The 15,638-nt window shown below is 32.6% G+C and overlaps 3 protein-coding genes across 3 annotated transcripts; 2 read left to right on the forward strand and 1 right to left on the reverse strand.

Moving 5' to 3' along the window:
• Positions 1 to 2,230: 2,230 nt before the first annotated feature.
• Positions 2,231 to 5,019, reverse strand: LOC114405388 (7-methylxanthosine synthase 1-like). Its single transcript, XM_028367954.1, has 4 exons — positions 4,924 to 5,019; positions 3,706 to 4,116; positions 3,287 to 3,544; positions 2,231 to 2,602 (listed from the first exon to the last, which is right to left on the reverse strand). The coding sequence occupies exons 1-4, from the start codon at positions 5,014 to 5,016 to the stop codon at positions 2,237 to 2,239; spliced, it is 1,128 nt and encodes a 375-aa protein (XP_028223755.1). The 5' UTR covers positions 5,017 to 5,019; the 3' UTR covers positions 2,231 to 2,236.
• A 1,425-nt stretch (positions 5,020 to 6,444) lies between these two features.
• LOC114404854 lies at positions 6,445 to 8,842 on the forward strand. The gene is made up of 2 exons (XM_028367602.1): positions 6,445 to 6,772; positions 8,424 to 8,842. Exons 1-2 carry the CDS (start codon positions 6,445 to 6,447, stop codon positions 8,840 to 8,842), a joined length of 747 nt encoding a protein of 248 aa, XP_028223403.1.
• A 1,348-nt stretch (positions 8,843 to 10,190) lies between these two features.
• LOC114406021 (solute carrier family 40 member 2-like) lies at positions 10,191 to 15,172 on the forward strand. The gene is made up of 8 exons (XM_028368561.1): positions 10,191 to 10,379; positions 10,913 to 11,063; positions 11,592 to 11,788; positions 12,120 to 12,599; positions 13,020 to 13,191; positions 13,382 to 13,519; positions 13,682 to 13,792; positions 14,803 to 15,172. Exons 1-8 carry the CDS (start codon positions 10,264 to 10,266, stop codon positions 14,944 to 14,946), a joined length of 1,509 nt encoding a protein of 502 aa, XP_028224362.1. The 5' UTR covers positions 10,191 to 10,263; the 3' UTR covers positions 14,947 to 15,172.
• The last annotated feature ends 466 nt before the right edge of the window (positions 15,173 to 15,638 follow it).

Here is a 15,638-nt window from a genome sequence, read left to right on the forward strand (position 1 = left end):
TTAAATCTTCAAATCACGTGGCTACCACGTGAAACTACTAACAATACAAAGACGGTCTCACCACACCACCGCCTTTGTATAGTCGTCGGCCCACTCACGTGTTTGCCACGTGTAACCATTGACGATACAAAGACGGTTTTCACCACAAGACTGCCTTTGTAAGTTAATCATGTAAATACAAATTGTCACGCCAACTGCATGTCTACGACGGTTAGTGGCAAACGACGTCGTTCTCATGCTCTTAATGTCTCACCTTCTAAGACGATTGTTTGCAACCGTCGTTGAATCCCCGACATAGAATGCTACTTTTGTAGTAGTGCCACTTTGGTAAATTCAAATATAACTGCCAATGCCACCAAATTGGGAGATTGTTCAATCACTCAAGTTGAACTAAAGAGATTCATAATTTAATAAAAACTATGCGTTATTAATTTTAGAATTTCAATTCTTATATTACCAATTTTATATAGATTTATTAAGACGTTTTATATAAATTTCAATTCTTAAATTACTAACCCTATTTCCTCAAAAAAGAAAAAAATTTCTAAGCCTATATGTGGTAGGCATGAAAGGAGAGAAGTGAAAAATAAAGAGTCAAAAGTGGAATGAAGTGTGTATGATACTTACGAAAGTGGGTGATATATCTTTTTTTTATTTTTTAAAGGTAAATCCCACAAAATAATATTCCTTCTAAAAAATGAGATGAAGATGGCGAGAAAACTACAGTAATTAAACGATCTATGCCTCTCAACACACTGAAGGTCACTTTGCTGCCACTCATATGGCCTCTCAGTGTTTTCTTCTTCTTTTGCCTCATGTTTTCTTGTATAATAATAATAATAATAATAATAATAATAATAATAATAATAATAATAATAATAAAACTTTTAAAATAATTCTTTTTTTCTTACATACCTAACCACTTTAATTCATATTTTTTGTTATCTCTTTTCTACTCTCTTTAATCTAAACCAAACAACCTTTGGTGTTTCTTGATTTGAGTGTTTATTTTTCAAACATAATTTTCATTTTCAAGATTTATAAAATATGTATAGAGAAGAAAATATTTTAAGAGACCACTGTATTTTTACTTTAAAAAAAGACTAAAAAAATGATTTATTGTTTTCAATTTTGGGTCTATTTTTTAAATTATCTCCAAAGAAAATATTTTTAAAATTTTAAATTAACCTGTTTTTACTCTTATTTTTTATTTTCTTAGAAAATGAAAACAAAAAACACTCAAAGTGTTACTTTACTTTTTACTCTTTTTCAACTCTTTTCATTTTCTTTCACTCCTCACATTTTCATTCTTTTTCATTCCACTCTATCAAACACAATGTAAATGAATATCTTCTTTATTTTAATTTCCCCCCCCCCCCCCCTCCTAAATTTTATACTGTTTAAAACTTTCATCCAAGTGAAATTTGACTCCTATAGTTTTATTTTGATACTTTACTCCTATAGTTTTATTGTTGGGATAAAAAAAATTAAGCCCACATTTTATTGTATTTTTCTTAACTAATCAATTTTGACTTTTTTTCCATATTTTTTTAAACCATGTAATTGAGGTCATGGACTCTCTAGTAGGATCCTAAGGTCTCAAAAGTTGTGTTCCTTTAGACCATTTGAGACTAATCTTCATTCAACGACTCACATTTAAAATTATTCTCCAAAAATATGTTGAGAATCAAACATCTCTTATTATAAACTTAACATGCCAAATTAGTAACATTTATTGAGTTTTCCCCTTCTAATTCATTTTAAAGAATTTTTTAATAAGTAAAATTTTATTCAAATGACAAATAAAGACAATCGATCTCTATATATATGATCAATACATCGATAAAAAAAAGTGTACTAAACATTATTTTTCTTTGTCTTAAACTATTTATTTAACGTTTGTTGTTTTCTACAAGAAACAAGTTTTGATGTATGTTATATTGAAACTTGTTTCTTATAAAAATGACAGGAAGTAGTGCTATAGAACACAATATATAGTTAACAATGAAAAAAATTCAAATCACATCGCATGTTAAAAAAGATAAACAAAATGAATTTTTCACCTTCTTAAAAGAGAACTGAACTTGATATTGTGAATTGAAATATCATATGTAAGAATGCAAAATAAATAACTTATTCATAAACTTTGGTCATGCTTAACTGAACAAATATATATATATATATATATATATATATATATATATATATATATATATATATATATATATATATATCTTCAAGAATGTTTGGTCAAGGTGACTACTACATTAGTATACTCCAACGTCTCCACCTCAATGAGTTGGGCAACCAGATTTGCGTATCTTGAGAACAACTCATCCATGATATCTTCGCTAAACTCAGCTGACAAGATAGGTTCCAAAACAGCTCTGATAGACTTAGCTATAAACTCCCCTCTTATTTTGCTGTCAAGAATACCATCATCAACTTCCTCTTCAAGGTTTGCGTCCCAACCTATTTTGATAGTTTTTAATGTTTGAAGGGTAAAAGATCCTTCTCTTTCAATCACTTGTCCAACTTCTTCTGCTGAAGGACCATATATAGGTAAATCAAAGAAGTCCAATTTTTCCTCTTCAACCAGACCCTACCAATCATAACAAATCTTTATTCAATCAAATAAAACAATGCAACTTTATTTTCCCATTGCTGTCTAGAGTCTCTTATATTGCTGGTTTTTGAAAACATAAATATATACCTCAAGAAGTCAGGAACAATATCCAATACAACACAATATGCATAAATAATAATTAAAAAAAATTAAAATATGACAGTTATTTTTTATTTTGAGTCACATAATTACTTTTTGTAATACATGATTATCGCTAGTACAAGAAAATTTTGTATACACTAAAAAATATCAAATATGAGTTTTTCTACTAAATAAGTTATTTTGTCATGTGTAAATGAAGCAGGATATTTCAACTTTGTGTCAATTCCTATGGATTAAAATACCACAGCTATAAACCAACATATAAGTTATTATAATAAAATTCTAGTCTTAAATCAAATTGAGAAATCAGAGTTTTAAAACTCAACACAAATCATTTTAGATATAATAAAATGTTACTATAATTTATCTAGTTATTGTGGAATTCTAATATGTATGATATGAAAATAAAAGGAAAATAATTATAAAGTACAGTTAGTGTGGTTTGTGAAGTCCTTGGCTTGGATACGTGTCCAATACACATTAAAATTAATACTATTTTAAATTGAAGTGTTAGTGCATTTTTTGGCTTAACTTCATCAACCCTCATTAATTGCTTACCTCTTGGACCATACCGTTGAGTACCATACCAATTACCTCTGCAGGATTATTAATTTTTCGAGTTTTATCTCTGCCAATGAAAGTAAGTACCATAATACCACCCGATCTTAGTTCCTCCGAGCGTGACTTTAGAAAAAGTTTGAAATCCTTTTCAAATTGCTTGAAGTATGCTTCATAGACTGAAGAAGAGCTTGTACTTGTTATATAAACATTTCCCTTGTTGAGTGGTATAGCTATGTTGCTCGAAGTTTTTGGTGCCTGATAACATAGGAAGCTAGGTTGAATCAAAGCAATTAACTTAGTGTTTGTAAAGCCACATATATCTGTTCTTAAATGCTTGAGAGATAGCACTTTTTGTGTACATGTATGGTTAAGATTTCAAATGAAATAACTATGTATCATATAATGATTTAACTAACCTGAGATAGCCAATGGAGACTGTAAGAAGAATGAAAGAAGTGGATGTAATTATCAGGAAAAAGCCTCCCATAAAAGCTCCCCGGTGTTGCATGAATAAAGCATGTTCCAAAATTGCCTCTTTTTTCTTGATGTATACTTTGGTAGAAGTCTGGAATTAATTTGATGATGGAATTGAAATCATTTCCGAATAGATCATTGAGGTAAATTTGGAATACACGTGGCACACGCTTGTTTAAGCTCAGGCTAGCATTATACATGATGTTCAAGATATTTGACATAGTTATCAGTGCATTGGGTCCTGAAGAACAACCTAAATCTGCTATCTTACAGCAGCTTTCAATATTTATGTTGGACATCATCCGCTTCACATTCTCTTCAAGTATGATTTTCACTTTCATTGCCACTTTTCTCTGCATGGAATTTAATTTGGGTCAGTATTGTATAATGTTGAATATAGGAATAAAATGAAAATGAAAATGAAATTAGTTGAGCTTATAATTAACTTCCTACTAGTTTTCTCCACATTTTTATCTTCATAATGCTATAATTCTTTTTTTTTTAACTTTTTTTATGTCATTTTACAGTTATTAAATAATTTAATAGATAATTTTATCATATATTTATAATTTAATTAATTAGATAATCAACTTTCAAAAACTTATAAATTTTTGAGATGGCTGAAACAAATTTTTCACTAGTTAGATGAATAATATGTAAAATGCACATTTAAAATAAAGAAAATAAAAATAATATTAAGAATATACTTAATTTAGAAAGTTGGGAGAGTACTGATAATCACATTCTCTGAATTGGGGCATTCTAATTTATAATAGTTAAGTAGTACCTACAACATCCCCTCAACTAATTAACAAGACGCAAAGGGGCACCTTGGTTTCTTCTCGATATATATGCCGAAAACGCAAGTACCAATTATGTTGAGTAAGATCACGAATCTTACTAACAATAGAATGATAATTAAAAAAAATATTATTAGATGAATTTTGAAAAATAATAAAAATATTAAAGAAAATTCAACTGCATTAATCAAGTATTAATATTTTTTTCAATTATGAGAGCATTTTTCCAACAACATCAAAAGGTTTGCAGCAAAATCTTGTTTAGCGAATTCGCTATAAAAGAAATCCCTCTCATTTAGGTTGTAAGAAAAAAAGACATGATATTTTTTTTAATAAAATTAAGACAAAAAGACATTATACCTGAAGTAAGGAGTTTTTTGCATAGCTTGTTTCTCTCAAGCCATCCTTCATGTGAAGCACTCGCTCTGTTGCCATTAAATAATTAGTTGACATGGACACTATACAATGCAAACAATATTATGTTAGTTTAAGGAAGCTAGCGTCAACATTTATATAAAGCACTCCAATGTTTAGGATGAGTTTGAATCGTTCTCACTTTCTGTCTCACCTAAAAAATGTACGAGTGGCGTTGGGAGGATTAGAAAGCTTAGCACGTTTCTTTTTTTTTCTTTAACTAAATGTAACACGCCTCTTTATTAGTCATGTTAGGGATATGATAGATGAGAAAATGTGTATGTTAGTAGTCAATTAGTTAGATAGTTAGGATAACTAATTGTTACTTAAGAAACTACAAATAATCAATTAGAGGAAAGTTAGAATGGGGAATTAGGAAATGGAGGATGGTGAGACATTGAAACTCATTTGTATTCTATCTTGGGTGTTGGAGGTAACAAAATAATAATAATGCACATTCTCTTCCTCTGTTTCTGGTCCAGTTCTATCAACTGGTATTAGAGCTTCGATCTAGGAGCGTGGGAACAGTTAATGGTTACAAAGGTGAACACGAGAATGGAGACACACATGGAAGCCATGGAGAAGGCGATAGAGGAGAATCGCGAAGAGATGGAGGCACGACTAAGTTTGATAGAAGGGATTATGCCGCGATTAGCAACACCATGGGAGAGAAAGCCTCCCGAATTGAACGCTCACGTGGACAATTTGATAAGAGGGAATAAGGGGAACACTGTGTAGGGCAGAAATTAGACATGGCAATGGGGCGAGGCGGGGACGGGTATTGTCTCCCCAATTTTCGACCCCGACTCTCCAACATATCCCCATACCCGTACCCAATATCCGACGGGTTAAAATTTATTATCCCATCCCTGTACCTATTGGGTATCGGGTATTCCCGACCCGTCCCGTACCCGATTCAAATTAGAAGAATAATTTTTTTGTAAAGAAAATATTAAAAATTTGATTTTAGAAAAAATAATTTGATTGTTAAACATTTATTTTTAACTACTTATATACCAATAAATTTATTATAATGCATATGTCTACAAAAATTGTTAAGAAAATAATATTAAATTATGTAAAAATTCTAAAATAAAATTAACTAGTAATAAAAATTCTAGGCTTTTTGATTAAATTATGCAAAAATTCTAGAACGGATCCGGGTTCGGGGTCGGGCGGATGTAGTAATCCCATACTCATACCCGTAGTCGTATCCAACTTTTGCTTATCGGAGAAAACTCGAACCTGAACCCATATCCGGTCAACTCAGGTATTACCCGTCAAAGTCGGGACGGATTCAGACGGGTACCCACGAGTACGGGTTTTCTTGCCATGTCTAGCAGCAATCAGTGGAGAACTCTTGAAATGTCAATATTTGAGGGAGAAGATCCGATGGGTTGGTTAACGAAGATAAAAAAGTATTTTCGGTTGTAAGTTGTAAGAGAAGAAGATAAGCTTGAACCAATGATGGTTGCCATGGATGAAGAAGCTTTAGGGTGGTTCCAATGGTGGGAATCTTGGAACCCAAACCATTCTTGGGAAGGGTTCAAGATCGCAATCTCCCAAAGGTTTCAAGCTTCTAACCTAGGGAATCCTTTTCAGGCATTGTTGGCACTAGAACAGGAAAAAGCAGTGCAAGAATTCATAGGCCAATTCGAGAAGCATGTCGGAATGGTGAAGGGGTTGGAGGAACCGTTTCTGGTGAAGGTGTTTCTTAAAGGGCTAAAAGAAGAGATCAACACTAAGGTAAGGCTCTATGAACCAAAAAACTTGATGGAATCTATGGTCAAGGCTTGTAAGGTAGAAGATAAGAATTAGGTCTTAGGAAAATTACCCGTGAGTAATACTAAGGGGTATAATTTTTAGAAACCCAGTTATTTGGGTCAGAGATTTGTAAGAGAATGACAACCAACAAATAGTAAGGTAGATGAGGAAAGAATAATGTTTCACCTATGAAGAAAAGTATAATCTTGCTCATGTGTGTAAGAATAATTAGTTTAGATTGATGATTATGGAAGGAGAGGATGAAAGAGACCCTTGCTTATGAAATGCTGGTTGTTTTCCTACACTTGACCTTGAGGACAAGGTCTATCTTGAAAGGGGGGTATTGATAGATGGGGAAAGGTGTATGTTAGTTGTCAGTTAGTTAGGATAACTAGGATAAACTATTAGTTAGTTAAGAAACTATAAAGAGTCAATTATAGGGAAGTTAGAATGAGGGATTAGGAAGAGGAGGGTGGTGAGACCTCGAAACTCATCTGTATTCTGTCTTGGGTGTTGAAGGCAGCAAAATAATAATAATATACATTCTCTTCCTCTATTTCTATTCCAGTTCTATCATAATAATTCAAAGATTCAAAGTTAGTTAAATAACAAATCTTTAGTTAGTTACCTATTCAGGGAGTTAGTTGAGTTAGTTACTTCCAACCAATGTTTGTTACCTGCTGCATAAGCAAGTTTCATAATATTGTATGTAGTGTATTCTGAAGTTTTCTATCGATACAGTTTTCATTCATTTAATTGTGTGTTTTATTTTTTTGATGCATTTGAGTGAGTTTAACATGGTATCAAGAGTTGTGAGATCCTACACCTGTGAGGAATGTTAGTTAGAGAGTCTTGATTGTTTTCAATGAAGTGTGTCTTCTTCCTGTGAGATTCTTTCTGTTTTCTTGCAAGTTTTGTGTATTGAGTCTTCTTCTGCACCATTTTTTCGTGAGGTGTGGTGGTTGAGTGAGAGTTCTTGGTTAGAAGAATAACTAACGAAGAACCAATCGTGTACTCGCATTGTGATTGAAGAAAGAAGGTGGTGACAGTTGGTTTTACAGAGACTTTGATGGCTAGTTATTTGATAATTGGTGAATCAAAATGTTGGCGATTTTTGGCTGCCAAGATGTGGCATAAGTAGTGACAATTGGTTTTACAAAACTAAACAAGAATGCCACTGAGAAGCAAAAAATTGACCTTCAAACAGTAGTGGAAACTTGATAGCAAGGCACATTTTCTCATTTACCAATGTGTGAATTCAAAGATATTCAATAAAATCTCCAAAGCCTCCACATCAAAGGAAGCATGGGATATTCTAGAGAAAACATATGGAGATGGAAAGGAGAATAAGAAGATTAAGCTACAAACATTGAGAAGACAATATCAACTTCTCATTGTGGGAGGACAAAGAATCCATAGCAAATTACTTTGATAGAATTCAAGAAATGGTCAATGAAATGAGGGCTTGCAAGGAGATAATCTCATATCAACAAGTGGTAGAAAAAATATTGAGAACTTTGCACCACGGTTTGATCATGTAGTTGTTGCATTTGAGAAGTCAAAAGACTTAGACACGATGCAGATTGAAGAATTACAACATTCTCTTGAGGCACATGAGATGACAATCAATAAGTGAAGATCCCATCAAGAACAAGTACTTCATGTACATTCCAATTACAAAGGGAAAGAACCATGGAAGGGAAACAAGTCAAACACCGCCACAAAGAACCAGGAACAAGTGATAGTTGAAGGTAGTGAATCCTCCAAAGGAAAAACAACATGCCAAACTTCTCAGAAATCAAACTACAACAACAACAAGGAGTGGAAGCTCGACAAAAGAAAGGTGAAATGCTACAACTGTCAAAAACTTGGTCATTATGCAAAAGAATTTTGGCATGGAGAAGGTGCCAAGAACAAACTCAATAATCATGCAAATTTGGCTCAAGATGAAGGCTCAGATTCTGAACTTGTATTGCTTATGGCTACCATTAGCAGTGAATCATCAAGCGACTTCTCATGGTACTTAGATTCTGGTTGCTCCACTCATATGACAAGGAAGAGGGATTGGTTCATCAATCTAAATAAATCATCCAAGAGCTGAGTTTGCTTTGCAGATGATAGTACATTGATTGCTGAAGGTATTGAAAAAGTAGCATTCAGAAGAAGAATGAAAAAGACACTGTCATTGAGGAGGTGTTGTTTGTACCTGGCATGAAGACTAATCTGTTAAGCCTAGGCCAACTACTTGAAAAGGGGTTTGTTATGAGGATGAATGACAATTGTCTCAAAGTGTTTGATAAAGTCCAAAAACTTGTGATTAAGGCAGACTTGTCTCAAAACAAGACCTTTAGGATTGGGATGAATATTCTGAAACATAAGTGTCTTGCAACCTCAGAAAACAAGATGGAGTGGTTATGGCATCATAGATTTGGTCATCTCAACTTCAAGGACCTATATCTTCTTACCTGACACAAAATGGTTGAAGGACTACTTCAGGTCTTAGTCCCACAGAGGTGTGCAAAGAGTGTATTGAATGCAAGCAAGCCAAAAGCATCTTCAACAAGTATATTCTCACAAATAATAATTAATTATCATGAATTGCATCTCATAGTAAATATGATACCGGCCATTTCTCTCTCTTTTTCTCTGTATTTTTTAAATTTATAGTAGTGATATATAAATATCACTATTTAATAAACACAATCAATAACACTCATTCTTTTGTCTTTCTATCACATTATAATATTTATTATGCTTATATTTCTTTTTTTCCCTCTCTTTTTAGGTGTTAAAGAGGACATGAGTGTTCATTGATATATATTTTTCTAAATTTTATTATCAATGTAGAGACTTTTTTTAGGATATCCATGTAAAAACTTTATTAACTGGGTGATACTTGTGTAAGAATTCTATGAATTTTGAAATATTTAATAATTAAATATATTTACATTATTGTCTCATTTTAATTTTCATTTTTATTGATAATAAGATTGTTCACTTTTATAATAATTATTTTAAAAAATTAGGATTAATTTTGATGGATTAATAAGATAAAAAAATCTATTATATCCATATTAAAATTAATTAAATTCATATCCTTGTTGCCGGTAAACTTTCTAGGCTCATCTTATATATAAAAAAAATGTACAAACAACAAATCATGAACTATTGATATTCAATAGATTTTCATTTAAAAATTGTACCGCGACGTGATGTTTGTGGAACGATCCATGATCTTTTGTGCATTTCTTGTTAGCATTACTCAGTTATAACTTGGTTAGGTAACACAACTTAGATTCCAGGTGCTATTCAACGAAAGTATATTATTCTATAGCTTTGATAAGAGGAAAACTGTCTGTTTCGGCCTCCAATTATTATTATTTTATTTGTTTAATTTGTTTGTATCATTGACTTATCATCGTATATATGGACAAAGGACAGAAACTGCATGTTGCTTGCTTTAGATAATCTTTGTAAAACTAATTAATGGTCAAAAGGAGTGAGTGAGGGGAAGAATCTGATATGGAAGAAACCTTCATATTGAGGAGAGAGCCTCTTCTTGCCCAACATCAAGAAACCCCATCTTCTTTAATCAATCATTTGTATATTGGTCACTTCTTAGCTAGATGGGGTGCCAGGTTCTTCTTTCACTTCTCACTTATCACCATTGATTTAATTATTTAAACTCGTAAATATTATTGATATGTCACTAATCACTATTGGTTCTGGTTCTTAATTGATTTCATTTTTACAAAATTTTAAAAAGCTTTACCCTTTCTTTTATAATTTTTAAAAGTCTCCTTGAATAGGATAAAGGGTTTATGCCATATTACCAAAACAGATGAGTTAAAATGATTGCTTGTCCTATGAAATCAGAAATTTATGAGTGGAATATAAAATCTCTCAATATGTTACTATAAGTCTATGACCCCTTAAAATGTATCAATCAATTATTACACTGAACTATACCAAGCAGAAAAATAGTTCACCTTAGATATGAATGATATACTTGCACGGAAAGGTGGTTTGGAATTCGGACTTAGGTTCAAATTGTCTTAGCTTGAGAATTGAGATTTTCAAAATTACTGTTCTATCAGTGAATGGTGCACTATCTTGTTCGATTTGGTTTGTTTTTTTACTAGTTAAATTCACTTAACATTTTTGTTTGCAGGATGTGGGAATTCTCTGTTGGTTTATATATGATCAACATTTGGCCAGACTCATTGCTGTATGCAGCAATATATGGTGCTGTAGAATCTGCCTCCATTGCACTGTTTGGTTCCATAATTGGAAGATGGGTTGACAAGTTGTGTTATGTGAAGGTGAGCCTCAATTATTATTACTATATCAGTTTTTTTATGCAAGGACTACTAGTACTTCAATTTTATGACCTCTAAAGCTATGCAATCCTTTTGCTATTAGTTATCATATTATCTCTCACTTGGGAACAACACAGTAAATTTTATATAAGATAATAGGATAATACAGAAATATTTCTTGACTCAATCAGCTTACACCAGTGTAGGTCAAAATAGATCTTTCATATTTTAACTGAAGTAAAAAGTTCCTCAAACAGTGACAATGAAATAAGGGGAATAAAACTCCAGAAAAATTTTCACCAATGAATCACGACTAAGTCACACAAGTGAACTTGATATCACACTTCAACCTAAAATCATAAGGCATTAAGTTTGTGTGTCTTTCTCACTTATATGTTACTCAACTTGTCCATGTCTATCCAATGTGGAACTTCATCTTTACGCTTGAACTCTAAGAGATTCATAATTCCTTGATTACAAAGTTCAAGGTGTCTTTCCAGAAGTAACTGTGTCTGCTTTCTTTTATGGCAGGTTTTGCAGTTGTGGTTGGTGACACAGAATCTCTCTTTTGTTGTTGCTGGGGCCACTGTAGTTGCTTTACTACTCAACTCATCTTTGAAGTTGACAAATTTCTCAGCTTTCATATTGATGGTGTTGACAATCAATATCTGTGGTGGCATTGGTGTACTTTCAACTCTTGCTGGTACAATATTGATTGAAAGAGAGTGGTAATATTCTTGAGGTTTTAATGAGAATAGATCTATATTTGATTGGTGTGCTTTCATCATGTTGTCTTTAAAATCACTCAAGGTTTATAACTTCAATAAATGTTAATTGTACTAAGTTTAGCTTGGTTTTCTAGTAGTTTAATTATGGACAGAAAAGCAAAAATGGTATTTCAAATTATGATTATTACTTCTATTTGCTCCAGAATGTAATATCTATGCTGAAATTTCATAACATCACGTCTTAAAGGAAACTGAATTATTTGAAAGTTTAGTTAATCATAGAAGAATATTTTGTAAAAAATATGTTTTAATTCTAGTTTCTATTATACAGGTTGTTAGTTATATCTGAAGGTCAACCCCCAGAATTTCTTACAAAGATGAATTCAGTAACGAGACGCATTGATCTAACCTGCAAGCTTCTTGCTCCTGTTGTTACTGGGTTCATAATAAGCTTTGTATCACTGAAAGCATCTGCTATAACTTTAGCACTATGGAATACTGTGTCTGTTTGGGTGGAGTATTGGCTTTTCACATCTGTATATAAAGGGATTCCAGCTTTGGGTCAAAGTAGCCAGAGGAGAATGGCAAGACTTTTAGAAAGTGATCAAGAAAGGAGCAATCCAACATTGGAGGGAGATAGATTGCTTCCTGTTACTGATGGTAGCTCAGAATTGGTAGATAGAAAATGCAGTAAAAAACTTTATGAGAAGATTTCAGAGATTCCTTATATTGCTGCATGGAGAGTATATTTACAGCAAGAAGTTGTCCTTCCTGGACTAGCTCTGGCTTTGCTATTTTTTACTGTACTCAGGTTAAAACTTACAAACAACTATAGAAACTAAATATTGGATGAAATCTGAATTAGCCTTTTCCACTAATGTTTAAAATATATTCAGTCTATTCATGAACAAATAAGAAGGCCAAGACATGGCATATTTATAGAGGATATTCCTTGAAATTTTCATTTTTATATCTTTAGAAGCTGGTTCATTAATCAGTACTATTCTTTGCACATACAAGTTTTGTGAAACTAATGATTTATTCACGAACAAAACCCAAAAAAAAGGATTAAAATTAGCAATGTCAGTGGATTAAATTGTAGTTGGACAAAGTCATTCAGAAAATTTTATTCTGAACACACGTTAAGAAACATGTCTTGCATTTTCTTTTCTTTTTTTGCTGTCAATTGGGCATGAAGAGTCAATTGATGAATTCCAATTACTTGTCTCAGCTTTGGAACTTTGATGACAGCCACCTTAGAATGGGAAGGGATACCTGCATACGTTATTGGATTAGCAAGAGGAATAAGCGCTCTGATTGGAATAGCTTCAACAATTGTATATCCTCTGCTACAGTCTCATATATCAAGTATTAGAACTGGACTGTGGTCTATATGGTCTCAGGTATAAAATTAGTAATTGATCTAAAGTTTTCTGTATAAATGACATGATTGCTATTCAAATATTCATTTTTCTTTGTAAACTGTAACAGATGTATTATTGTTATAGCATATAGGTAGTGTTTCTTTACACTTTATTCCCATATCATCCTAATCTTTGTTGTTGTCCTTATTTATGTATGTTGTGCACGTAGTGGACTTGCCTTCTTCCATGTATAGCTGCAATTTGGATCCAAAATGGCTTTCTATCATCATATATTCTGATGGGAAGTGTAGCCATATCTCGGCTTGGATTGTGGATGTTTGATTTGTCTGTGCTTCAACAAATGCAGGCAAGAAATATATAACCCTTATTATCTGAAGTTATTTTATTTTTTCCTAAATAATTCTTTTAACAAATGTAAAATCTAGATTTTGATGTCTATGATCAATCACTGAAGTTCTCTTTCTTAATAATCATCTTGGTCTGACTTTTATTTTATTTTCTGAAATAGGATCTTGTTCCTGAATCTGATCGTTTGATTGTTGGAGGTGTTCAGAACTCACTTCAGTCATTGATGGACTTATTGGCCTATGTTATGGGAATCATATTATCTGATCCAGGGGTGAGTTTTAAAACTATAACATTCATATCCAACCCAAATATGTATTTTTCTTTTTAATTCCTGCTACTTATAAGTCTTCCTTTAGTTTTTTATAAATACTTCAGTTTTCAACTTCTGAGAGAGAAATCTCTAATTTCACAGCCATCAAATTAGACCTAACAAAGGCATCCCTTGTTAATCTAATTATTACCACTAGAGTTATAAAGTTGGCTTGGTGGTTGAAGAGAGATAGGAGGAGAGGGAGGAGAGAGAGGTTGTGGGTTTGAATCCCTCCCACTAACAAACTAACAACTAACATTGGCTGTTAAAAATAAATCTAATTATTACAGTTGAAAATTTACCCTTTAGACTACAAATTTGTCAGTTGCATCTCCATTTGACTACTCTTAAGTTTCCTTTGCACCACATAAAATGCAGAAGAATACATTCCTTTTTCTGATGGAGAAACCACAACCCAACACACATGATCTCTTCTCTCCTGAGTTTCCCCCTTACAACATTCAATCGTCAGTGAATTATTTAATAATCGCTCACTGATCCATAGATAAATGCATGCTTAGCTACGGCAAGGCTAAAACAACAGACAGATGTCAAGTTCATTCACATCAATGCTTTTGGTTGAAAATTCATGCCAAGTAGTAGCACATTTCTATCATTTCCCAGCTTCCAGCAACATTATCTCCCCCAATATTACAAAAACTGTTCAGAATATATTACTTTGGCTATAATTTATTTCTTTATAGTACATCCATGGTGTATACTTAATGAAAAAAAATCCATCTATTGTCAAAAGATGGCTATTGTAGCCAACCTCTGAATAGTACATTTGAAGATTTGGTCTTTGACCCAACAAAATAGCATTGTGGGATCCATGCAGCAAACTTCACCTAGTGAGATAAGGTTTTCGTTGTTGTTGTCGTCAAAAGATGGCTCTTACTTTGAATCTGATGCTAAAACAAAATATACACAATTGTGTTGATAATATTTCTTTTTATCTTTTTGCTGTTCAGGACTTCTGGAAGTTGACTTTGTTATCATTTCTAGCAGTCACATTAGCTGCATTCCTCTACTGCATCCATGTATACCGTGTGCGAAAACACATCTTTCACTTCGATCGTGTTATGTGGAGCAAATGTTTTCTAGGAGCATCTTAAGTAGCAACATGCGAGGGTCTATCTGCTTGGAAAAAGTTTTGTACCGTTGGAAGATATGAACATAAATGAGACACAAGATTTTATCACATAATTGAAGGTTTTAAATCTAAAGAAACAGACTTCTCTGTTGGTAACTAATGTCTTTAACATATTTGCACTTAATGGAATAAGATCATTGTCATTGCCATCATCTCAATTACTTCAGTTGCTTCCTTTTTTAAGCGAATCTCATCTCAAGTGCGACATAATTGACATAGTGGCTCTTGGATCTATTATGAACAATGCTACAATCAAATGCTTCCTTTGATATATGCTTAGAAAAATGGCAGGTAGTGTCAACTGCAAGGACTCAGCTCTTCAAGTCAGCAGAAAGGTAGTGTCAAAAGGTAAAAATTGAAATGATTATGTACCTATCATGTTGAAACTGAGGTATTTATGGAAGTCTATGAGTTGAGTTCTAGGAAGCATTTTCAAAACTATAGAACTTTGACTTGCCTTCTTAGGTAGCCTTGTAGGCCATACTTGGACCAAGTTCTGCATCACGTACTAAATATGAGCACCATTTTTAGGATTCGAACCATAGATCATTAAAAGATTAACCTCTTACGTTAAACTCAACTATGATGATGTAAAATGCATATGTATTACCACATGCCGACCAGTAAATAACAAACTATTTTCTGCCAATGTTA

Source organism: Glycine soja, chromosome 3 (assembly GCF_004193775.1).
Source record: "Glycine soja cultivar W05 chromosome 3, ASM419377v2, whole genome shotgun sequence".
Taxonomy (NCBI): domain Eukaryota; kingdom Viridiplantae; phylum Streptophyta; class Magnoliopsida; order Fabales; family Fabaceae; genus Glycine; species Glycine soja.

Bases quoted from the DNA above. Each gene is read 5' to 3' on its own strand.
- LOC114404854 (XM_028367602.1), top strand. From the start codon at position 6,445: ATGGTTGCCATGGATGAAGAAGCTTTAGGGTGGTTCCAATGGTGGGAA. The intron at 6,773-8,423 runs GTAAGGTAGAAG...CCAATTACAAAG, and splicing joins GGAATCTATGGTCAAGGCTT to GGAAAGAACCATGGAAGGGA.
- LOC114406021 (XM_028368561.1), top strand. From the start codon at position 10,264: ATGGAAGAAACCTTCATATTGAGGAGAGAGCCTCTTCTTGCCCAACAT. The intron at 13,520-13,681 runs GCAAGAAATATA...TTTCTGAAATAG, and splicing joins CTGTGCTTCAACAAATGCAG to GATCTTGTTCCTGAATCTGA. The intron at 13,793-14,802 runs GTGAGTTTTAAA...TTTGCTGTTCAG, and splicing joins TCATATTATCTGATCCAGGG to GACTTCTGGAAGTTGACTTT.
- LOC114405388 (XM_028367954.1), bottom strand. From the start codon at position 5,016: ATGTCAACTAATTATTTAATGGCAACAGAGCGAGTGCTTCACATGAAG. The intron at 3,545-3,705 runs GTTAGTTAAATC...CTATGTTATCAG, and splicing joins GTCTCCATTGGCTATCTCAG to GCACCAAAAACTTCGAGCAA. The intron at 2,603-3,286 runs GTAAGCAATTAA...TATGATTGGTAG, and splicing joins TCAACGGTATGGTCCAAGAG to GGTCTGGTTGAAGAGGAAAA.